Here is a 25,187-nt window from a genome sequence, read left to right as displayed (position 1 = left end):
CGATGGCCAGTCTTCTGAACCCCGGCTGCCTCAGATTAAAAAAATTAATAAAAATGAAAAACCTGGTCAGATTGGGTAACAATAATAGTAATAATAATAGTATTTGTTTAGCGTTTTCTGTTGTGAGCCAAACGCTACACTAAGTGCTGGGGTAGAGTCAGAATAACCTGGTGAGACCCCATCTTTGTCCCACATGAGGTTTAGGTTTAGAGAAGCAGCGTGGCTCAATGGAAAGAGCACGGGCTTTGGAGTCAGAGGTCATGGGTTCAAATCCTGCCTCCGCCACTTGTCAGCTGTGTGACTTTGGGCAAGTCACTTAACTTCTCTGGGCCTCAGTTCCCTCATCTGTAAAATAGGGATTAAGACTGTGAGCCCTCTTGGGACAACCTGATCACCTTGTAACCTCCCCAGCACTTAGAACAGTGCTTTGCACATAGTAAGTGCTTAATAAATGCTATTATTATTATTATTATTATTATTATTACCATTTAAGTACCATTATTACCATTTAAGCAGGTGAAGAAGCTGAGGCCTTAGAGACGTTTTTATCAATCCTGTCTATAAATTCACAAGTGTTTTCCTTCTTGTCCATTGTAGGTTTTTCAAGTCTGCCTCAGTTTCCTCATGTGCAAAGTGGGGATTAAATCCTAATAATAATAATAATAATAATGGTACTTGGTAAGCACTTACTATGTGCTAATCATTGTTCTAAATACTGGGGTAGATACAAGTTAATCAGGTTGGATACAGTCCCTGTCCCAGGTGCGGCTCACACTCGTAATCCCCATTTTATAGATGAGGTAACTGAGGCCCAGAGAAGTTAAGTGACTTGCCCAAGGTCACACAGCAGCCAAGTGGTGGAGCAGGGACTAGAACCCAGGTCCTTCTGACTCCTAGGCCCATGCTCTATCCACTAAGCCATGCTGCTTCCATCATCATCATCATCATCAATCGTATTTATTGAGCGCTTACTATGTGCAGAGCACTGTACTAAGCGCTTGGGAAGTACAAATTGGCAACATATAGAGACAGTCCATACCCAACAGTGGGCTCACAGTCTAAAAGGGGGCTTCCATAGCCACAGTCCTTTGTACTCCCTCCTCCTGAGGCATAAGCCCCATGTGGGATGGAGCAGTGCCCCACCTGATTATCTTGTACCTTCCCGAGTGCTTAGTACAGTGCTCGACCCATAGACAGCGCTTAACAAGTAGCATAATTATTATGTTGATGATTACAGTGCTCTGCACACAGTGAGCCCTCACTAGGTACCACTGAGGGATGGACAAGGAAAGAGTTCCCAAACTGCCAGTGCAAAGGGAGGCAAAGCCAGGTAGTGTAATAATAACAATAGTGGTATTTGTGGCCACTTAGAACAGTGCTTGGCACATAGTAAGCGCTTAACAAATGACATAATAATAATTATTATTATTGTTTATTATGTGCGAGGCACTATTCTAAGCACTGGGGTTGATACAGGATAATTGGGTTGGACACGGCCCCTGTCCCACGTGGGACTCACAGTCTTAATCCTCATTTTACAGATGAGGAGCTGAGGCCCATAGAAGTGAAGTGACTTGCCCAAGGTCACTCAGCAGACCAGTTGTAGAGCTGGTTGTAGAGTTATATCCACTAGGCCATGCTGCTTCTCACAATAGTGGCATTTGTTAAGCGCTTACTTTGTGCCAGGCACCATCCTAAGTGTGGGGGTAGATGTAAAATGATCAGGTTGGACACAGTCCCTGCCTCACACAGGCCTCACTGTCTTCATCCTCATTTCACAGACAACGTAACTGAGGCACAGAGAAGTAAAGTGACTTGTCCAAGGTCAATCAGCAGACATCTGAAGGAGTCAGGATTAGATTATGAGAAGCGGCGTGGCTTGGTGGAAAGAGCACGGGCTTCGGAGTCCCAGGACGTAAATTCTAAGCCCAGCTCCTCCACTTGTCCACTGTGTGACTTTGGGCAAGCCACTTAACTTCTCTGTGCCTCAGTTCCCTCATCTGTAAAATGGGGATGAAGAGTGTGAGCCCCACGTGGGACAATCTGATTACCCTGTAGTAATAATAATAATAATAATAATAATAATAATAATAATAATAATAATAATAATAATAGTATTTGTTAAGCACCGGAGTCACAGGACTTAAATTCTAATCCCAGCTCTTCCACTTGTCCGCTGTGTGATTTTGGGCAAGCCACTTAACTTCCCTGTGCCTCAGTTCCCTCATCTGTAAAATGGGGATGAAGAGTGTGAGCCCCACGTGGAACAACCTGATTACCCTGTAATAATAATAATGGTATTTGTTAAACGCTTACTATGTGCAAAACACTGTTCTTAGCGCTGGGGAGGTTACAAGGTGATCAGATGGTCCCACCTGGGGCCCGCAGTTTTAATCCCCATTTTCCAGATGAGGTAACTGAGGCCTAGAGAAGTGAAGCGACTTGCCCAACGTTGGCGGAGCCGCAGTTTGAACCCATGACCTCTGACTCCAAAGCCCGAGCTCTTTCCACTGAGCCACGCTGCTTCTACCCCGCCGCTTAGAACAGTGCTTGGCACATAGTTAGTGCCTAACAAATACTAGACTGTGAGCCCCACATGGGACAACCTGATCACCCTGTATCCTCCCCAGCGCTTAGAACAGTGCTTTGCACATAGTAAGCGCTTAACAAATTATTATTATTATTATTATTATTATTATTATTATTATTATTATTATTATTATTTCGGGTCCTTCTGACTCCTAGGCCCGTGGTCTACCCACGAGGCCACAATGCTTCCCCGCCGGAGAGAAGGGGGATGGAGATGGGCGGGCAGAAGGCGTGGGGCGCGGGACACGGGAGCGCGCACGGGAGCGCGCACGGGAGCGCCTCGGCCGAGGGCGCACAGCGCCACCTGGTGGCCTCCCGTCGGCAGCAAACCCGGAGAAAGGGGGAAGAAGGGAGGGGAGAAACCTACCTGCTCGGGCCTCGGCCCCCTTTGAGTGAAAGCGCATTATTATTATTATTATTATTTCATCATTATTATTATTATTATTGCTATTATTATTATTATTATTAATGGCATTTGTTAAGCCCTTACTATGTGCAAAGCACTGCTATAAGCACTGGTAGCAGTGATCCCACTGTTGGGTAGGGACTATCTCTATATGTTGCCAACTTGTACTTCCCAAGCGCTTAGTACTGTGCTCTGCACACAGTAAGCGCTCAATAAATACGATTGATTGATTGATTAATAATAATAATGATGATGGTATTTGTTAAGCGCTTGCTATGTGCAAAGCACTGTTCGAAGCCCTGGGGGGATACAAGGTGATCAGGTTGTCCCCCGTGGGGCTCACAGTCTTAATCCTCGTTTGACAGATGAGGTAACTGAGGCACAGAGAAGTTAAGTGAGAGCTCATCTCCTCCAGGAGGCCTTCCCAGACTGAGCCCCCGCCTTACGTCCTTCCCCTCCCCACAGCACCTGTATATATGTAGATATGTTTGTAGGTATTTATTACTCTATTTATTTATTGTATTTGTACCTATTTATTCTATTTATTTTGTTAATGTATTTTGTTTTGTTCTCTGTCTTCCCCTTCTAAACTGTGAGCCCACTGTTGGGTAGGGACCATCTCTATATGTTACCAACTTGTACTTCCCAAGCGCTTAGTACAATGCTCTGCACACAGTAAGGGCTCAATAAATACGATTGAATGAACGAATGAATGAATGAAAGTGACTTGCCCAAAGTCACACAGCTGACAAGTGGCGGAGCCGGTATTTGAACCCATGACCTCTGACTCCAAAGCCCAGGCTCTTTCCACTGAGCCATGCTGCTTCTAGTAGCTCTTCTAGTAGTAGTCGTATTAGCATTTTTATTGTTATTGCATGCAATAACACATAATAAAATATGACAATATATTAACATTGCCATATAAATTGTTAATATATAATAATATTCATTCATTCAATCGTATTTATTGAGCACTTACTGTGTGCAGAGCACTGCACTAAACACTTGGGAAGTACAGGTCGGCAACACATAGAGACAGTCTTATAGAGCCCAACAACGGACTCTTGTTAAGTGCTTATTATGTGCCAAGCACTGTTCTAAGCACTGGGGAAGATACAAGGTCATCAGGTTTGTCCCACGTGGGGCTCACAGTCCTAATCCCCATTTTACAGATGAGGGAACTGAGGCACAGAGAAGTTAAGCAATAATAATAATAATAATGATGATGGAATTTGTTAAGTGCTTATTATGTGCCAAGCACTGTTCTAAACCCTGGGGGGGATACAAGGTAATCAGGTTGTTTCACGTGGGGCTCACAGTCTTAATTCCCATTTTACAGATGAGGGAGCTGAGGCATAGAGAAGTGAAGTGACTTGCCCAAAGTCACATGACTGACAAGTGGCATAGTTGGGATTAGAACCCACGACCTCTGACTCCCAAGCCCCCGTTCTTTCCACTAAGCCACGCTGCTTCTTGCCCAAAGTCACACAGCTGATAAGTGGCAGAGCTGGGATTAGAACCCAAAGCCTCTGACTCCTAAACCCCTGCTCTTTCCACTAAGCAACAGTGCTCCTCTAAAGGGTTGGACACAGTTCCTGTCTCATGTAGGGCTCACAGTCTCATTGACAGCCCCAATCTGGCCCCAACTCATGGCAGTACTTTTATTTTTAGGGCATGTGCTAAGCACTTACTATGTGCCAGGCACTGTACTAAGCACTGGGATAGATAATAATAATAACAATAATAATAATTCTGTCACTTGTTAAGCACTTACTATGTGCCAAGCGCTGGGGTGGATACAAGCAAATCGGGTTGGATGTAGTCCCTGTCCCACATGGGGCTCACAGCCTCAATCCCCATTTTACAGATGAGGTAACTGAGACCTAGAGAAATGAAGTGACTTGCTCAAGGTCACACAGGAGACGAGTGGAAGAGCCGGGACGAGAACCCATGACCTTCTGACTCCCAAGCCCATGCTCTATCCACTATGCCATAATTGGGGATGACACAGTCTGTGTCCCTTAAGGAGCTCACAACTTTAATCCTCGTTTTACAGATGAGGTAACTGAGGCATGGAGAAGTAAAGTGACCTGTCTAAGGTCACACCGCAGACAAGTTGTGGAGCAAGGATTAGAACCCAGGTTCTAAGATTTACTGAACTATGCTCTTTCCACTAGGCCGCAGTGCTGCCACTAAGCCACAGTGCAATATTCCCAGCAATTCTAGCAGTGTTCCCAGCAGCATTCCCAGAAGCAGTACGTAAATTGTGTGGGGCTAAGGGGGTGGTGGTGAATATCAAGTTCTTAAAGGGTACAGAGAAGCAGCGTGGCTCAGTGGAAAGAGCATGGGCTTAGGAGTCAGAGGTCATGGGTTCAAATCTCGGCTCCTCCTCTTGTCAGCTGTCTGACTTTGGGCAAGTCATTTAACTTCTCTGTGCCTCAGTTACCTCATCTGTGAAATGTGGATTGAGACTATGAACCCCACGTGGGACAGCCTGATCACCTTGTATCCTCCCCAGCGCTTAGAACAGTGCTTTGCACATAGTAAGAGCTTAACAAGTGCCATCATTATTATTATAGATCCAAGTAGATAGGTGATATAGAAGGGAGAGTGAGGAGGGAAAATGAAGCCTTAAATGGGGAAGGACTTTTAGAGATGAGATTTTAGTATGGCTTTGAAGAGGGGGAGAGTGGTGGTCTAGCATACATGAAGGGTGGGGAGGGAGTTTCAGGAAAGAGATCAGCAGTGAGATTTACCAGATGGAGGTTCAGTGAGTAGGTTTGCGGTAGCAGAGCTAAGTATGTGGGCTGGATTCTAGTAGGAAATTAGCAAGGTAAGGCAGGAGGAAGCAAGCTGATTAAAGTCGACGGCTAGTAGTTTCTGTTTGATGTGGAGGTGGATGAGCAATGATTGGAAGATTTTGTGAAGTGGGGAGATAGACTGGAAAGGGTTTTTTTTTTTAGGAAAATGATCCGGGCAGCAGAGTGATGTATGGACTGGAGTGGGGAGAGACAGGAGGTCAAGAGGTCAGTGAGGAGGCTGATGCAGTGGTTGAGGTGGAATATGATAAAATGCTTGGATCAAGGAGGTAGCAGTTTGGATGGAGAAGAAAGGACAATTTTATCAATATTGAAAAGGTAGAATTGACAGAATTTAGTGGCATTGAATATGTGGGTTGACGGAGGAAGATGAGTCGAGGATAATGCCAAGGTTATGGGCTTGGGAGACATGGAAGGTGGTGGTGCTGTCTACAGTGATGGGACAGTCAGGGGAAGGACAGGGTTGGGTGGGAAAATGCAGAGTTCTATTTTAGACGTGTTAAGTTTGAGGTGTCAGAAGCATTCCCAGCAGAGGTCCCGACAGCAACAATAATAATTATTATTACTGTGGTGCTTTTTAAGTGTTTACTATGTGCCAAGCACTTTTCTAAGCACTGGGGTAGATACAAGTTAATCAGGTTGGTCACAGTCCTTGTCATTCATTCATTCATTCAATTGTATTTCAATTGTACTTGTATTTATTGAGTGCTTACTGTGTGCAGAGCACTGTACTAACTGCTTGGAAAGTACAATTTGGCAAAAGATAGAGGCAATCCCTACTCAACAATGGGCTCACAGTTTAGAAGTGCTTAATTTAGTAAGTGCTTAATAAATGGAATTATTATTATTATATGTGGCTCTGTATTTTCCCTGCATGCTTGCTCCAGCTTGGCAGTCCAGTCTCAACTTTTTCCAACTACCTTCCAGTAGACTGTCACTTCTCCAAACTAAGTGGACACCCAAAACCAAATTAGGAGTGGCTATCCTGGAGTGACAGGAGTGTGGCCTAGTGGAAAGATCATGGACCTTAGAGTCAGAGGACCTGATTCTAATCCGGACTCCGCCACTTATCTGTTATGTGACCCTGAGCAAGTCATTTAACTTCTCAGAGCCTCTCTTTCTTCACCTTAAAATGGTGCTTAAATACCTTTTCCAACCGGATTACTTTGAATTTACCCCAGCGCTTAGTTACAGTGCTTGGCATAACAAATACAACCGTTTATTACTATTATTATTATTATCCAATCTGACCATTTTTTTTCATTTTTATTTATTTTTTATCTGTGCCAGCTGGGGTTCAGAAGACTGGCCATTTCAGAGAAAAGAAATTGGGTAATTGGCTTCCAACTGAATTTTACATCTCGTGTTTGAAGCCGGGTTGGAATGAATCAGCCCGGATGAACCCAGTTCAGACTGGCTGATTGTTGCAAAGATTTGGGATTTCATCTCCAGATGTCAGATAACCAGCCAACCCCTTGGGATAAGGAAAGGAGCAGTTAGGGATGGATGATGATGAGAGAGTGAATCTGATCACTCACCACACGATTCATGGACTCAACCTGAATCCCTTGACAATTGATTTGATCAATAATGTAAGCTTGTTATGGTCCAATTCTTTTGTATTGTACTCTCCCAAGCACTTAGTTCAGTGCTCTGCATTAGTAAGTGCTCAATAAATGCCATTAATTGATTGATCAATATTGTGACGAGTTGGAGAATGTTATATTGAGAGATTAATTTGAGAGTAAAGCATTTCTCACTCCTCCAGACTCTTCTGCTGGAGGAGAGCTGAGAAGTCACTTGGTCCTGACCCCTGCTTCCAGGGACCTCAGGATCCAAAATTGAACAAAAAAAATCCAGATATTCGAGCATGTGAATGAGATGTTCCAACAGCTCAGACAACTAGATGGGACAGTCATAAATTTGGGGATGGAAAAGAACTACGGGTTACATTCAGGGTGATAAAAAGTAATGAAAGCTAAAAAAGTAATCTCTTTTTTATTGATCAGTCAGTTGTGTGTCCTCGAAGAACCTCACATTGCAGAAAACTTGCATTTGTGGTTTGTAGTATTCAGGTCTTGTCTGAGGCCAGAACATGAACCTGAGCATTTCCTCCTGCCTCGTGTCTTCTTGCACCAACTTGTGAGTTGTGTTCTATCCAATCAGGCACACACTGTGGGAAGAGTGGCTCCCCGGAAAGGCATCAGGGCCTAGGGGAAAGGGCCCTGGACAGAGAGTCAGGAGACCTGGGTTCTAAACGGGTATAATCCCAACTCTAGTGTTGGCCTGCTCTGTGACTTCTAGACTGTGAGCCCACTGTTGGGTAGGGACTGTCTCTATATGTTGACAACTTGTACTTCCCAAGCGCTTAGTACAGTGCTCTGCACACAGTAAGTGCTCAATAAATATGACTGATTGATTGATTGACTTTGGGCAAATTACTTAACCTCTCTGGGTCTCAGTTTCCTGAGTGGCAAAATGACAATAAGATAGGTTGGGAACCGAGTGTAGGGCAGATACTCTGTCTTATCCCATAGCCTTTTATCTACCCCAGTACTTAGTACATAGTGAATGCTTAACAAATGCCAAGATTATTTTCCAAAAAGCAAAATGAAAACACACTTTTTCAATGGTATTTTTAAAGCACTTACTATGGGCCAGGCACAGTACTAAGTGCGTGGTAGATACAAGTTAATCAGATTGGATACAGTCGCTGTCCCACATAGGGCCCACGGTCCTAATCTCCATTTCGCAGATAAGGTAACTGAGGCACAGAGAAGTTAAGTGACTTGCCTAAATTCACACAACAGACAAGTGGCGGAGCCAGTATTAGAACCCGGATCCTTCTGATTCCCAGGCCTGTGCTCTATCCCCTAGGCCACACTACTTCTCTATTACGGCAGAACAGATGTATCATCATCGGTGAATAATTCTGGACTTCTGCACCGTTTCAGCCTGCAAATCCCAGGAGCAGCCTGGTTTCCGTCCAGCTGGTGCATGTCAATCAATCAATCAATCAATCGTATTTATTGAGTGCTTACTGTGTGCAGAGCACTGTACTAAGCGCTTGAGGAAGGCAAGGTGGGTTACATGTGTATCTCTCTTCCAAGGTGAAGAAGGATGCTGAACCGTCCATTCACCTGGATTAACTTTTCACCTAGTGAAAGAATCAATCAATTATTCGATCAATGAACAGCATTTATTGAGTGCTTCCTCTGTGCGGAACACTGTATACTAGGCCCTTGGCCAAGTACAGTACAGTTAGTAGACATTCCCTGGCCTCAAGGAGCTTTTATTCTAGCTGGGGAGACGGACATTAAAATAAAGTACAGGAAGGGGAAGCTACAGAGTATAGTTATGTATATTGGTGGTCCAGAGGTTAGGAGTGAGGGGGCAGCTCCCCAGTGCTTAAGTGATACACAAGTGCTCAAGTGGCAGTTTATCAGGGAATGAAGTGGGAGATGAGAGACTAATTGGGAAGGGCCTCCTGGAGGAGGTGTGAATTCAGAAGGTCTTTGAAGATCGGAGAGCAGTGAACTGCACTTTGTGAAGTAGGAGGGAATTACAGGCAGTGGAGAGGGTGGGAGCAAGAGGTCAGAGGCAGAATTCAAGCGCTTAGTACAGTGCTCTGCACACAGTAAACACTCAATAAATACGATTGAATGAATTGATGAGAATGAAACAGTGAGTACATTAACTGGAGAGGAATGGAGATTGCAAGCTGTGGTGTAGTGGGAAAAAGGAGTGGATAAATAGGAGGGTGGTGTAGTGGGAGAAAGGAGTGGAAAGGAGGGAGAGAACTGATGGAGTGCCTTTAGGCTAATCATCAGGAGTTTCCACTTGATGTAGAAGGAATGAGTAAAAACTGGAGGTTTTTGAAGAGAGGAAGACCTGCATAGCAATATTTTGGAAAAAGAATCTGGGCAGCAGAATGGAGTAAGGACTGGAGAAGGGAGAGACTGGAGGTAGGCAGGCCATGAAGAGGTTGATGCAGTGGTCAAGCTGAAAGAATGACAAGTGTATAGACCAGTGTAGTGGTCCTTTAGAAGAGAGAGGAATGGGCAGATTCTGGAGATTGTAGAGGTAATACTGATATGATTTGGCCACAGACTGAATTTGGAGGTTGAAAGAAGGAGGGAGTCAAGGGCAATCCCAAAGTTATGGGCCTCAGACACAGGAAGGATGGTGGTGTCATGAACTGTGATGGGAAGGTTAGATGGAGGAGGATTTGGGAGAAAGAGGAGGGGTTTATTTTTAGAAACAATGAGTTTGAGGTGTCAGCAGGGCATTTAAGTAGTCATGTCCTGAAGGCCAAAGGAAATGTGAGACTGCAAAAAAGGAGAGAAGTGAGGACTGGAGAAGTAGATTTGGGAGTCATCCCCTTAGAAGTGGTAGCTGGAGTCAAGGGAGAGGATGAGTTCTCCAAGGAAGTGTAAAGTGAGAAGAGACAGGGACCCCCAGAACAGAACACACAGTAAGTGAGTGGAAGGCTAAGAAATTGCCCGCAAAAGAACAGCAGCATGGCCTAGTTGATAAAGTATGGGCCTGGGAGCCAGAGGACCTGGGTTCTCTTCCCGGCTCTGCCACTTGCCTCCTGGGTGACCTTGGGCAAGTCACTTAACTTCTCTCTGCCTCAGTTTCCTCAACTGCAAAACGGGGATTCGATACCTGTTCTCCATCCTCCTTAGACTGTGAGTCCCATATGGGACAGGGACTGTGTTCCACCTAATTAACTTATATCTACCCCAGAGCTTAGAAGAGTGCTTGACACATAGTAAGTGCTTAACGAATACCATTTAACAAATAAGAGAGAGATTGAGAGGGAACAGCCAGAGAGAGGAGGAGCACCAACAGAAAACTCTGTCAGGAAAACCAAAGCTAGAGAGGGTTTCCAAAGGGGTTGGCCTAAAGTGTCGAAACCAGCCGAGAGGTCAAGGAGGATTAGGATAGAGTGGTATCCACTTGATTTGGCAAAGAGGAGTTCTCAGGATACCTTGGGAAGAGCAGACTAAATGGAGTGGACAGAGCGGAAACCAGATTGTAGAGGGTCAAGAAGGGAATTGGGCAAAGGAAGAAGAGTCAGCAGACATAAATCCCTTCCAGGAGTTTGGACTTGGAGAGGGAGGAGAGAGGTGGGGTGACAGCTGGATGGAGCAGTAGGATCCAGAGTTGAGTCAATGGATTGCTTCTGGACTCTTGCATTCCATGCTCTTGTTTAGCAAGATATTATCCAGATATTTTGGACATTTTAGGCCTGAAATAGCCATGTATTTTGCTATTATAGGGCTGCCCTACTTCCATCCCAGAACGATGGGAAAGGGGCCTCTCCTTTCCTGAGAAAGCTCCAGGGAAGGACAGGCTCTTTAGTGACTTCCAGCCCAAACCCTCAGGGAGGATTGTCCAACCTAAGAGCCAGTCAAAATCCAACCCTTAACTGTGAGGAGGAAGGAAGATGAGGGGTTCCCCCACTTCCCCCGGCCCACCCCCGCAACCTCCTACCACCCACACTAGACTGTCAGCTCCTTGTGGGGAAGGAACATGTCAACCACCTCTGTTACTTTGTACTCTCCCAAACGCTTAGTAGTGTTCTAATTGATTGATTTGCCTGACTGCTTGGACCAGTCCATCCTCCTAGGTGCAACTCCTGACATCACTGAGCAATTTGAAGCCATCAAGCTTGGTCCGTTGATCATGAAAACAGGCTTCCCCTTGCTTTGCTGGGAAGCAGGATAGTTTAGTGGAAAGAGCACAGGACTGGGGGTTGAGAGATCTGGGTTTTTATCCCAGCTGTACTACTGGTCTACTATGCGCTCAATCACTTAGTGGCATTTATTGAGTATTTACTGTGTGTATGCAATATAACCGAGTTGGTTGATGCAAGCCCCACCCCTAGGGCGGGGAAATAGAGGGCAAGAATATTTACAAAAGTGCTGTGAAGATGGGGTGAGTAACAAGGTGCTAAGGGGTACACAGCCAAGGGCATAATGGATGCAGAGGGGAGGGCAGAAAAAAGAAATGAGGGCTTAGTCAGGGATGACCTCTTGAAGGAGATGTGATATTAGGAGAGTTTTGAAGGTGGGAAGAGCGGTAGTCTTTCAGATATGAAGGAGGGAGTTCCAGACTAAATGGTTTTTCAGAAAAACAATCCGGGTAGCAGAGCGAAGTATCACAACCTCTCTGAGCCTCAGTTTCCTCATCTGTCAAATGGGGATAAGCTAACCTACTCTCCCTACTGCTTAGACTGTGAGTTCCGTGAGGGTTAGGAACTGTGTCCAGTCTGATTATCTTGTATCTACCCAGCAGCTGGAACAGAGTAAGTGCTTAATGAATTCTATTCATAATAATAAATACAATAACTATTATTCTCGCCCTGAGGTTATCTCCGGGAAAAAGGTCTGGGAGTGGGGAGGACAGAAAAGACACTCCATACCAGCAAAATAATCACGTTCATCACAGAAACCAGCAGGAGTTCACTCTGTGTTATCTCCAATAATAAACAGTGATTCACAGACAACTTTTGAGTTGATGTTTTCCTTGGATGGTTCCATCCTCCTGTGGTTGTGCGTGTTTTGGGGAACAATTGTGTCAGGGTAGAAAATAGGACCATACCTCATGAGGCAAGTGTTATTTTTTGAAAGGATTTTTCTTGAGGAAAAGTCCTTTTGTGACCCAAGGCTGCATGGGGTAAAACTAACCCTCAGCTGAAGGCACTAATCCAACTGCAGAACTGACTTTCCTTTCTACCCTCCCCACCACCCCCCCTGTCCCTCCCTAGGACCCCACCATGTCCATCTAATAATACTCACTGTGGTATTTCTAAAGGGCTTACTATGTTCCAAGCACTGTACTAAGCACTGGGGTAGTTACCAGGATAATAAGGTCAGACACAGTCCCTGTCCCAAATGGGTCTCATGGTCCAAGGGGGAGGGAGAACAAGTATTAACTCCCCTTTTTACAGATAAGGAAACTGAGGCAGAGAGGAGTTGAGTTGCCCAAGGTCACATGGCAGGCAAGTGGTAGAAGTTGGGATTAGACCCCAAGTTGTTTAGTACAGTGCCTGGAACATAGTGAGTGTCTAAAAAGACGTAAAATTGTCCTTTAACTCCCAGGCCCGTGCTCTTTCCGCCAGACCACAGTGCTTAAACCTGATTGATGGAAACTGTTTGGGACTTTTTTAGCTTCATTCTTGTCCCCAAGCTCATTGCTGCCCTGTAATCTCATTGAAGTTTCCAGGGTTTCCAGGGTTCAGCGAAGTTGGCAGCAGATTGAGATGAGAAGCAGCATAGCCTAGTAGATAAAGCCTGGACCTGGGAGCCCGAGGACTTGAGTTCTCATCCCGGCCCTGCATTTGTTTGCTGTGTGACCATGGACAAGTCCCTTGACTTCTCTAGGCCTCAGTCTCCCCAACTGCAAACTGGGGATTCAATACGTGTTCTCCTTCCTATTTAGACAATGATTCCCATGTGGGACAGGGACTCTGTCCAGCCTTGTACCTATCCCAGTGCTTAGAACAGTGCTTGACACATAGTAGATGCTTAACAAATACCACAAAAACAGCAAAAAAAAAGTGGAGGGGGTGCAGAGCCCCCAGCACTCCTCGGACGAACCTCTCAATCAACTGCCCATCTTGGGATGTTGTCACCCAGTCTCAAAGCCCCAAGTCCTGCAGGAACCCAGATATCAAAATATTATCATTAGGTGAGGAGAAAGTGGTCATGGTTGAATCATGTTCATGGTCATGGTTGTGGTCATGCTCATGATCATGGGTATGTTCATGGTCACAATTGAGATTGTGATCATGTTTATGGTCACGGTGGTGGATGTGTTCTTGATCACGATTAATGTTGTAGCCGCGGTCATGTTCATGGTTATGGTTGAAGTGATGGTCATGGTCATGTTCACGTTCAAGGTTGAGTTCATATGTTTAGGTCTTGGTCCAGTCTGCCTGTGGGCTGCAGCAGTTTTTCTCCTAGGAGGCAGCAACCTGAGCATCCTTATCCCCAGGTGGAAACAGACCTGGAGCTGAGAGAGTGGGGCTGTAACTTTCCACATTATTTTGTCAGCGTAAAGTTGGTTTTCTAGTCCCAGCTTTTCCACTTGCCTGCTGTGTGACCCTGGGCAAGTCACTTTACTTCTCTGTGCCTTAGTTACCTCATCCATAAAATGGGGATTGAGACTATGAGCCTCATGTGGAACAGGGACTTTCCAACCTGATTTGCTTGTATCCACCCCAGTGCTTAGTACAGTGCCTGGCACTAGTAATCACTTAACAAGTACCACAATAATAATTATTATTATTATCATTATTTGGGGGGATTTTCTTTGCCAAACCATCCCTCATGAATACCCATGGGGAAAATCCTTTGCATTTATCCTGAGGGCCACTGCCTCCTGCCATGCCTGTGGACCAGGGTATGCGGGGAGCCATGCTATCCAGAAACACAGGTTGAAGATTGTTGTTTCATTGAGCAGAGATTTGTCCCTCACAAGCTCCTCAGAGAATCATTACCAGAGTTTTAAGGGACCTTCATTATTTCTAATCTCAATCCTTCCTACCATGGTCTTAGCCAATTTTCCTTTTGGTCCGTCCTTGGTGGAGATGGAAAACAGATCTCCACTAGTCTCCATGCTAGAAACTTTCTGACACTTGAAAATAGTTAGTCAGACCTCACCCCTCCACTCCAGCCCTTCTTCAGATCAGATTGAGCAATCCTCTTTCCTTTAACCTTTCCTCCGAGGTCTTAGCTTCCAACCCTTGCATAATTCAGCTTCTCTCTCCCCTGGGTTTGTGGTTTTGGGTGTGCGTGCCTCTGAACCCAGTGTTTTGGAGGCATTGCATGTTTAAGGGGTTGTGTATGTGTGTGTCTGTGTCCTTGCAACACCATCCAGAGAAGCAGAATGCCCTTTCTGATGATGAGTAAAAGCAAACAGTATTTAGGAAAAACCTCCACCCTACAATGCAGATGCCCCAGTGCATGCTGGATAGTTGCGGTTGTTTACATGCAGTGCATGTGAGTTGCCATGGGGACTGCCAGAAAGGGGGGCTGAGGGGAAGGGAGGGCGTTGTTCCTCAAAAGTGCTCAAATGGCACACGCCCACCTCCGTGCCTGGCTTCCCAAAGCTGTCACTCCATCTGTGAAGGAGGCAGGCCCCCTGGGGGGATGGCTGATGAGGTGGCCCCTCTCTGATGAGGGTGATGGGGTTCCCCGGCCTACAGCAGCCCAGGTCCCCGAGATTCATGGGGATTGAGTCAGCTGCTGTCTCTCACTGGGGTCTCTCTGTGTCTCTGGCTGTCTCTGCTGGCCAAACTGCGCTCAGGGAATGCCCAGAGGAGACGCCCCCTGGAATTTTCCCCAAGGAAGGGAGGTTCCAAGGACCTGTTCTGGAGGTCAAGGGGCCTGCTTCATCAGCCAGTCACTCCCATGACCTTCCACACCCTGTGGATGAAAACCTGAAAGGCCCAGAAGGAGTGAAACTGGCCTGGCCCCTGTGGGCAGACTCCGCAGAGCGGACCCGGGCCCAACAGGGGACTGTCTTCCCTCCCCACTCCCATTCCTCACTCCCAGGGCGGCTGGCTGGCCTTTCTCTGGCCCCCTTAGAGTCTCAACCCCCAGAAGGCACTCTCACAAACCCCTCTGCCCCCGAGTGAGAGAGCACAGGTCCAGAACCAAGGGTGGGGCTTCGGCCTGCAAAGAGGATCTTTTCGCGATTCATCATGGGGAACCTCCCCACTGCCCCTGGCAAGATCTGCCTCCCTCCTTCTTCCCGGAAAGCTTCAGGCCCAGCCCAAACCTCAGCCTTAGGCCAGCCCCAGCCCAGCCCCAGCCCAGTCCCAGCCCAGTCCCAGCCCAGTTCCAGCCCCAGCTTCAGCCTCAGTCTCAGCCTCAGTCCAAAATCATGGCCGGGATGGCCACTGGGGGGTACTGCTGCCATTTCTGTGGGCCTAGTCAGCCGTGTGGTAACATCACTTTACCTGAGGTCTACAACTTTCACACCCACAAAAATGAATTCTGATCACATATTTCCTGGACGCCTTAGGCTCACTGGTCAGCTGTGAAAGACCCAGACACAAAGAAACAGGTGGATAGCTTATCAATCAGTCAGTCATTCCGCTAGCCTGTGAGCCCGTTGTTGTTGGGTAGGGGCCATCTCTATATGTTGCCAACTTGTACTTCCCAAGCGCTTAGTACAGTGACCTGCATACAGTAAGCGCTCGATAAATATGTTTGAATGAATGAATGAATAAATGACTTCTCACCCCCGTCCTGCGTCTGGCCTGGAACATCCTCTCTCTTCATATCTGACTGACAATTAATTTCCCAGCCTTATAATAATAATAATGGCATTTATTAAGCACTTACTGTGTGCAAGGCATTGTTCTAAGCGCTGGGGAGGTTACAAGGTGATCAGGTTGTCCCACGTGGGGCTCACAGTCTTAATTTCCATTTTACAGATGAAGTAACTGAGGCCCAGAGAAGTTCAGTGACTTGCCCAAAGTCTCACAGCTGACAAGTGGTGGAGCTGGATTTGAACCCATGACCTCTGACTCCAAAGCCCAGGCTCTTTCCACTGAGCCATGCTGCTTCTCAGCCACGCTGCTTCTCAAAGCCTTCAAAGCCTTCAAAGCCTTACTGAAGGCACATGCCCTCCAAGAGGCTTTCCCTGACTAAGCCGTCTTTTCCTTTTCTTCCCCTCCCTTCTGCATCACGCTGATTTGCTCCCTTTATTCATTCCCCCTTCCCAACCCCACAGCACTTATGTGTAGACCCGTAATTTGTTTATTTATATTAGTGTCTGTCTTCCTCTCTAAACTGTAAGTTGTATGTGGGCAGGGAATGTGTCTATTATATTGTTATATGGTACTATCCCAAACGCTTAATACAGTGCTCTGCACGCAGTAAGCGCTCAATAAATGCAATTGATTGGAGAGGTTGATTGATTGATTCATTCAATCATATTTATCAAGCACTTACTGTGTGCAGAACACTGTACGAAGCGCTTGGGAAGTACAAATTGATTGAGAGGTTCAATAGAGTGAGCAGTAATTAATGATAATAATAATTATGGTATTTGTTAAGCACTTACTTATTATCTTCCAGGCACAGTACTAAGCGCTGGAGTAAATTCAAGATAATTGGGTTGGATGTGGTCCCTGCCATACATGGGGCTCACAGTTTCAGTAGGAGAGAGTAGGATTGAATCCCTATTTTACAAATGAGGAAACTGAAGCACAGAGAAGTGAGCTGACTTGCCCAAAGTCACTCAGCAGACAAATGGTGGAGCCAGAATTAGAACCCAAGGTCCTCTGACACCCAGGCCCATGCTCTATCCACTAGGCCATGCTGATTCCCACAATTCCTGCCCTCTGGGAGCATATGACCTAGAAGAAGAAACAAATACTAAAATAAACTCCAGGTTGGAAGAAGCAGTAGAGTATAAAGATATGCAAGGTATGCAAGTGTTAGTACAGTGCTCTGCACATAGTATGCACTCAATAAATACCATTGATTGACTACTTGAGGAGAGGGAAGTAGAGAGTAAGGTCCCAAGAACCTAACTGATGTGGAAGTGCTGAAGTGTCAGTAGTAAGGGAAATAGGGTGGGGAGATGGGAGTTCAGTTGGGGAAGGCCTACTGGAGAAGAGTACAAACAGATGCATTCACCAATTTAAGGAGCCATATCCACATTCTAGAGAGTAACTAGGTGATTGGAGAGGGCAGGTCCAGAAAGGATAAATCTGGAGAGACTTCTTGGAAGAGGAGGATTTGGGTTTCATTTTGAAGGAGGGAGGAAAGGCAGAGCCTGGCTTTGTTGAAAAGGAGTGGGAAGGAATGGTGGAAGAGTCTGGGGAGACAGTGGGCAGGCTGGCAGGGCAGGAGAGTAGTAGGAGAAAAGGACAGTCAGGAGGCAAAGAGAAGAAGGAGTGAAGTGGAGGCTGTAGACAATAGAGGTCAGGCCTTCTGACTTGAGGTGTTGAAACCTACTTCCCTTGAGGGGTGACTGGGAATTGAGAAAGTGAGGAGGCCTCGGAGAGGCAGAGAGGATGAGGCAGAGAAGGTGAGATAGGGAGGGTGAGGCACAGAGGGCGAGGCAGGGAGGGCGAGGAAGACAGGGTGAAGGGAAGGCAAGGCAGCAAGGGCAAGCAAGGTAAGAAGGGCAAAGTAAGGAGGGAGCAGCAGGCCAGCAAGTCTGCATTGCCCAGGACTTTTGTTTCATTAAGCCTGTGCACCCGATCAGTATTTCCCGGCTGGAGAGAAAAGGTCAGACTTGACAGAAAGGGGGCAGAGAGATCAGCAGCACATCTAGGTAAACACTGTAGCTGCATTGCTGGTGTTTATCAGGCCCCAGGTTAGACCAGGCAAACACATCCCTCCGGGTCCCCCTCCCCACCTCCTTTCCTCCATTTGTCCAGACCCCAGAACTCCCAGCCCCGTTGGGAGGTTCCAAAAGACTGATCCCAGCGTGGCCGGCTAGTTGGGCTATGGTCCCCTGGCTAAAGGCAGGGAGACTGGAGGCAAGAGAAAGGGTCGGGGTTGTCTTCCTAGTGCTTGCTGGGTTCAGGTCAGAAAAATGCTTTGGGATCCCTAGATGGCACGTGGCACATTGTAAGCACTTAACAAATACTATTATTATTATTATTATTATTATTATTATTATTATTATTATTATTATTATTAGAGAGACCATAGAGAGGCTGCAGAGCTGGACTGTCTAGAAGTACTGGGGGTGGGGTGGAATTCTGGTCCAGGTAGGGAAGGGCCTACCTGAGGATCTCAGGGCCCCTTACAGAGAGCCAAGAATCCCATTTCCCTGGAGAAACTGTTGTCCAGAGAGGAGAAGCCAGAGGCCCCCAGACCATAGGTCATTTTTTCTGGCTTTCCCATAATGATGACATTTACCTAAGGGCATAATAGTAATAATAATGATAGTATTTGTTAAGCGCTTACTATTCATTCAGTCATATTTATTGAGTGCTTACTTTGTGCAGAGCACTGTCCTAAGCTCCGGGGTAGATACAAGGTAATCTGGTTGTCCCACATGGGTTTTACAGTCTTAATCCCCATTTTACAGATGAGGTAAACAGATGAGGCACAGAGAAGTGAAGTGGCTTACCTAAGGTCACACAACAGACAAGTGGTGGAGGCGGGATTAGAACCCACTACCTCTGACTCCCAAGCCCATGCTCTTTCCACTAATATGTGTGTAGTTGAAAATACCAAGGAAGAACCCAGAGCCCCATCCACACTATACACGCACGAAGACTGTCATTAGTTGGCCTCCTCGATTCAATTTTCTACTTTATTGTCTATTGTAACTTCTTTGGACAGAATTATTTGAGCCTGTTCAGTTCTCTGTTGTCAGTGAAGGACACTGAGAGTCAGGATGAGGACCCTGGAGTTCTGGTGTTCCAGGACCTTACCAATTTGCTAAAATAAAACCCAGCACGGTTTCTGATTAGAGGAGACAAGTAGGAGGAGTGCTGTTAGACACAGTGGTTGCGCTGGTACAAAGAGGAAGTGCCTCACTACCCTTGCCCTGCCCTGAGGAGAGCACAACTGGCTAGGGATTGATTTTCCCGCTCTGTGTGAGCCTCACTGCTCCAGGGCCAGGTCGATACCACGAGGCTGAGGCCAATTTTACAATCTTTGGTCAAGCCAGTCTAATCATGTAGAAAAAAAGGACTTTATCCCTGTCCAGTCTGCTGTCTCCCCAGCTGCTCGGCCCAGCCCAAAGCCAGAGAGCTCGACGCCCCAGGGCTTTTCAGAGGCCGGATGGAGGGCAGCGACCATCCTGGGCTCCTTCTTTTCCCATAGTGGGTTGGGGATGGTCATGGGTGATGATGAAGAATGAGCCCCCTGTCACACACACACACCCCGGAGATGCTGAGGCTCTGAGTCACGTTCTTCTTCCTGGCTGTGACTGCTTATTCACTCCCCACAGGTGATAGCAGGACCCTGGAGTTCTCAGCACCCTCCCTGGGGCAGGGGCAGCAGAGCAGTGTGGCCAAGTGGGGCACATACAGGCTGGAGGTTCACCCTTCCCCTTCCCCTCCCCATTCAGCAAGGGAGGGAATCCTTTGGCGATGGAGATTGGATGGAGGCCTCGGAGCCTGGTACAGTATGTACCTTCTGTGGCCCTCGTTCTTCCCAGTCCACTTTTTACCTCCTGAGGCGGATTTGCTAACCTGGTGGGCCTCAAAAAGGGAGACTGAGCCAGATGACCTTTAAGACCCCCTCTCAGCTGTAGGGTTGTGGGATTCTTTGGAGCCTGGAATCTAGCCCAAGGACTAACCATCTGACCTATGGAGGGCTCCAGACTACCCTGCCCCATCCTCTTGCCAAAGTACCCACCATGGCTACTGTGTTGACCAGTGGGTCAGGTCACCTCAGGAGGCTTGCTGTGTGCCTCACCACTCCCCTCTTGCCCACCAGACTGGTCATCTTTCCCTCCCTCATGGGAGAGAGAGAGAGAGAATGTGTGTGTTTTTGTGTGTATGTGTGTGTGTTTAACATCCTGACCCCTCGTCAGGGATCAACCAGCCCATGGATGCTAGGAAGCAGCCTCTGAGTGGTCTCCCTCCCTCCCATCTTCCTTCCTTCCTTCTTCCTTCCTTCCTTTTTTCCTTCCTTCCTTCCTTCCTTCCTTCCTTCCTTCCTTCCTTCCTTCCTTCCTTCCTTCCTTCCTTCCTTCTTTCCTTCCTTCCCTCCTTCCCTCCTTCCTCCCCTCCTTCCTCCCCTCCTCCCTCCCTCCCTTCCTTCTTTCCTTCCTTCCTTCTTTCCTCCCTCCCTCCTTCCTTCCTTCCTTCCTTCCTTCCTTCCTTCCTTCCTTCCTTCCTTCCTTCCTTCCTTCCTACCTTCCTTCCTTCCTTCCTTCCTTCCTTCCTTCCTTCCTTCCTTCCCTCCCTCTTTCCTTCCCCCACTTCCTCCCTCCCTTCCTATGGAGTTGTCCTCTCAGGCAGGAACACGAGCCCTCTGTTCTCACTGACCCACCCATGGATAGCTCTGACTCCTCTTCCTCAGCCTCTCTGTTCCCTCCCAGTCCATTGGCCTTAAGTGAGGACCAGTGCTTCCCTGGGCCTGTAGCTGGCTCTCCTCCTCTAGGATAGGGGACCTGAGGAGACACTGGTCATGCTAAGCCAGCCTCTAGAAACCTTGGCCTGGAGCTCAGCTGCCTGGAGAGAGCTGGGAAGACAACCTACCATTTGCATGGGTTGGAATCTGGGCTGGTGGGCACCCCAGTGGTGTTGGGGTGGCTATCCCTCGGGAAACACACTGGAATCACTGTCTTTCCCCCCAGGAAGTTCTGGGTCCCCCCTGCTCAGAGCTCCCAGGCAGGTTCACCTGGCCTTTTGTCTCTCTCCTTATGCAGATCCTGAGTCCCAGAGGAAGAGGACGGTCCAGAATGTGCTGGATCTTCGACAGAACCTGGAAGAGACCATGTCCAGTCTGCGAGGGTCACAGGTGACTCACAGGTAAGCATCTGGGTTACCACCCTCCCCTTCTCTCCCTGCTCTCCCCTCTACATGGTGGGTTTCCCCTACACCTTGGTTGTGGCGGGGATCTGGCCTTTCTTAACCCTTTTCCTTATTTCCTAGGCTGTAAGATCATTGTAAGCAGGTAACATGTCTACCAACTCTGTTGTATTGTTATATTGTACCCTCCCAGGTGTTTAGTACAGTGCCCTGCAAACAGCAAACTCTCAATAAATACCATTGATGATGATGTTTAACTGATTTTCTAGGTACATGTGCCCTAGTCATTTGCCCCTGCTTTAGGAATGACTGAATACTCAATCAATCAATCAATCAATTGTATTTATTGAGCGCTTACTGTGTGCAGAGCACTGTACTAAGCGCTTGGGAAGTACAAGTTGGCAACACATAAGACAGTCCCTACCCAACAGTGGGCTCACAGTCTAGAAGGGGGAGACAGCGAACAAAACCAAACATATTAACAAAATAAAATAAATAGAATAGATATGTACAAGTAAAATAAATAAATAAATAGAGTAATAAATATGTACAAACATATATACGGGTGCTGTGGGGAAGGGAAGGAGGTAAGACGGGGGCATGGAGAGGGGGATGAGGGGGAGAGGAAGGAGGGGGCTCAGTTTGGGAAGGCCTCCTGGAGGAGGTGAGCTCTCAGTAGGGCCTTGAAGGGAGGAAGAGAGCTAGCTTGGCAGATGGGCACAGGGAGGGCATTCCTACTCCCCATTCTTCCTGCCACTGTCCAGACATCCTAATCATCTCCTCCATCCAAATCTTGATTGGTCAGAAGTCCTCCCCTTCCTGTTTCCTTTTTCCAGTGGCCCCAAAGTTTACCTCTCTGGGATTGTTTCCGGGCTATGAGTAGGTGACCACTTACCACACTTGCAAATCCCGATCTTACCTTTGTGACCCAGAAATAACAGGTCTTGGTTATGGCGATATGTGGCTTATAACATAATGACGTCATAGGGCATGCTTTATGGAAATCTTCAGAGCTTAGAGCCTGTCCCCTTGGGTGGAGTGAATAAGGATCTCCCGTCTCAATGAACAATTAGCCAATCAGTGGTATTTATTGAGCACTTACTGTGTGCAGAGCACTATACTAAGTGCTTGGAAGCATACAATGGAGTTGGTAGGCGCATTCTCTGCCCACAAGGAGCTTACAGTCTAGAGGGATTTGTGCTTTGTTCCAGTGTCCTAGCCTTCCCGTCCCAGGTAAAAATATTATTATTATCATTATTAATAATAATAATAATAATGGTATTTGTGCCAAGCTTACTATGTGCCAAGCACTGTTCTAAGCACTGAGGTAAATACAAGGTAATCAGGTTGTTCCAAGTGGGGATCACATTCTTAATCCCCATTTGACAGATGAGGTAACAGGCACAGAGAAGTTAAGTAACTGGCCCAAAGTCACACAGCTGACAAGTGGCAGAGCTGTGATTAGAACCCATGACCTCTGACTCCCAAGCCTGTACTCTTTCCACTAAGCCACGCTGCTTCTCAAGGTCCCAGGTCCCTTCAACTCAGGCTCGGCTTCTGAGTTTTGGGAACTGGGCAGCAGCAGAGGGAAGGCCAGGGGATTGAAAGAAACATCCCAACACTACAGCATCTGCTGCCCTATCTGTAGCAGGCAGGTCTGATCAGATAAAAATGGCCTGTCTGGCTGGTGTGAAGCCCATCAACTCACAACCTAGTGTTCTGGCAGATAAGCAGGAGGGAGATTTCTCTTCACTCCAGCAACAGGCTGCACCCCATTGCTTCTCTGACTCAGTGTTTCCCCTTCTTGGCTCTGTGGCCCAGATGAGCTCACGTTCTCTCTCTCGGTGGGGGGCAGGGGGAAGTGGGGAATGAGTTGATGAGAAGGTTGGAACTGAGAATGGGAAACTCCCTGCCTCTTGGGGAGGGAAATGAGGAACCAGTGGGAAGGGGAGTGGGTGAAGACAGCAGACTGCAGAGAGATCCAGGAGAAGTGATTGGAGAAAGAGAGCAAGGAGCAGGGTGACTTAAAACTTCAGATCCAGCTATCTCTCCTTGCCACTCTCTGATACCTTTTGACAGCCTCCGCACAGAGAATCTTGGGAGATAATAATAATGACAATAAGAATTGTGGTTTTGTTAAGTGCTTACTCTGTGCCAAGCACCGTGCTAAGCACTGGTACAGATACAAGATAATCAGGTCCCATGTGGGGCTCTCAGCCAAAGAAGGAGGGAGAATAGGTATCCAATCCCCATTTTGCAGATGAGAGAACTGAAGTACAGAGAAGTGAAAAGACTTTCCCAAGGTCACATAGCAGATATGTGGCAGGGCCAGGATTAGAACCCAGGCCCTCTGATTCCCAGACCCGGGCTCTTTCCATAAGGGCATGCTGCTTCTCAAATGGAAATTAAATGGTAGCATGGCTGGGAGCCTTGGTCTCCGTAGTGCTGCAATTTGGCCAGGCTGCAGCAGCCCTCTCCCCATGCCCTCCAAAGAGGTCAGGGGGTCCTGCCCTTGTAGCTTGGAGGACTCCCTGACAGAGGATGCCTCTGTCTCAGAAGAGGAAGTGTGTACCTCCTCTTGAGAGCCAGCTCTGGCTTCAGAAGACACAGGAAGGGCTCTGGGCCTGGGGGCAGTTGGGGGAGCTCAGTCAGGGAGGGACTCTGCATCCTGACTCCCTACCAGGAGAGGGGGGCACCCTTCAGGGGTCTGAGAATTGAGAACCTCAAGGAGAAGGCCTGTGCCCTAGAATTCAGCTCTCTTGAGTCCCCGCTCCCAGCCTGGCTTTAGAGAGTGGCTCTGCCCCCCCACCCCCACCCCCCCACTCCTACTGATGGGCCCGGGGCTTTGCAGGGCTGGGGACTTTGCCAGGCCCCCCTGCTTGTGATTCCCCAGCCCAGGGTGGATGCTGGAGGGGCTTCTCCAGGGATGCTACACCCCAGGGGCAGGGGAGTTTGCAAGCAGCTCCCTCTGGCCTGTGGGTGCCAGCTGCCCACAGTATGCTCTTTTTTGTGTGCATGTGGTAAATGCTAGGAACTGTACTAAGCGCTGGGGTAAATACAAGATAATCAGGTTGAACACAGTCCATGTCCCAGATTGGGCTCGCTGTCTTTAATCCCCATTTTTACAGATGAGGTAACAGGGCCACAGAGAAGTTAATTTACTTGCCCAAGGTCATATAGCAGACAAGTAGCGGAGCTGGGATTAGAGCCAATGGCCTTCTGAGTCCCATGCCCGTTTTCTGTCCACTAGGCTACGCTGCTACTCTTGCATTTTGAGGTGGCCTGCTCCCCATTAGGGGGCATTTGTGGCCCAGGGCCCCAGTCATTTATTTTTGGGGTGCAGGGTTAGGAAGGTGTCAGCAGCAGAGAAATTTGGACCTGTCGGGTAGTCCCAGCTGACCCACCCTGCCCCTACTCTGGGAGGCCCTTAAAGCGCTGGCTTTTATCACTGGAAAGGGAGGAAACCAATCAGCACTCCTTTCCCCTTTCCTTCCATCCCCCTTCCCCTCCTTTCCCTATTCCCTTCTCACTTCTCTTGGCTCCAAGTAGAGCTGCCGCCCTGACAACAGGGGCTCCTTGGAAGGAGCAATAGGCCAAGGGTGCTGACAAGTCAAGGCCAAGGGGCATTCCTAGGGCCCTCACCCCTCCTCTCCCTAAAGCCTTTCCTTAAAGTCTCTGCCCCAGTCCAAGCCCATACATGAAGGTGCAAGAGAGCAGGGATAAGGGAGTGTAAGAAAGCCAACTCAGATCCCAGGGAGCTCAGCAGACTAGTCTCCGAGACCTACCCTCGGTGAGCACTGGGGCTGACAGGCCAAGTCCTTGATATGCCAGCAGAGCCCAAGTCCAGGGTTAGACAGGGGCCCAATCAGCCAGTCAGGCTCTGAAGCCCTTAGCTAGGAGG

At 47.7% G+C, this 25,187-nt stretch overlaps 1 protein-coding gene across 2 annotated transcripts in view; it reads left to right on the top strand.

The window, feature by feature from the left end:
• NAV1 (neuron navigator 1) overlaps positions 1 to 25,187 on the top strand; it is a 252,307-nt gene that overhangs the window by 85,918 nt on the left and 141,202 nt on the right. For both annotated transcript variants that reach the window (XM_038748717.1, XM_038748718.1), the window contains one exon: positions 21,184 to 21,286. In XM_038748717.1, the coding sequence (XP_038604645.1) occupies positions 21,184 to 21,286 (103 nt within the window). The remainder of the gene's footprint in view (positions 1 to 21,183; positions 21,287 to 25,187) is intronic.

The sequence above is a fragment of the Tachyglossus aculeatus genome, chromosome 7, assembly GCF_015852505.1.
Source record: "Tachyglossus aculeatus isolate mTacAcu1 chromosome 7, mTacAcu1.pri, whole genome shotgun sequence".
In the NCBI taxonomy this organism is placed as follows: Eukaryota; Metazoa; Chordata; class Mammalia; order Monotremata; family Tachyglossidae; genus Tachyglossus; species Tachyglossus aculeatus.
Note: the sequence above shows the minus strand (reverse complement) of the source record. Positions and strands in the feature narration are given on the sequence as shown.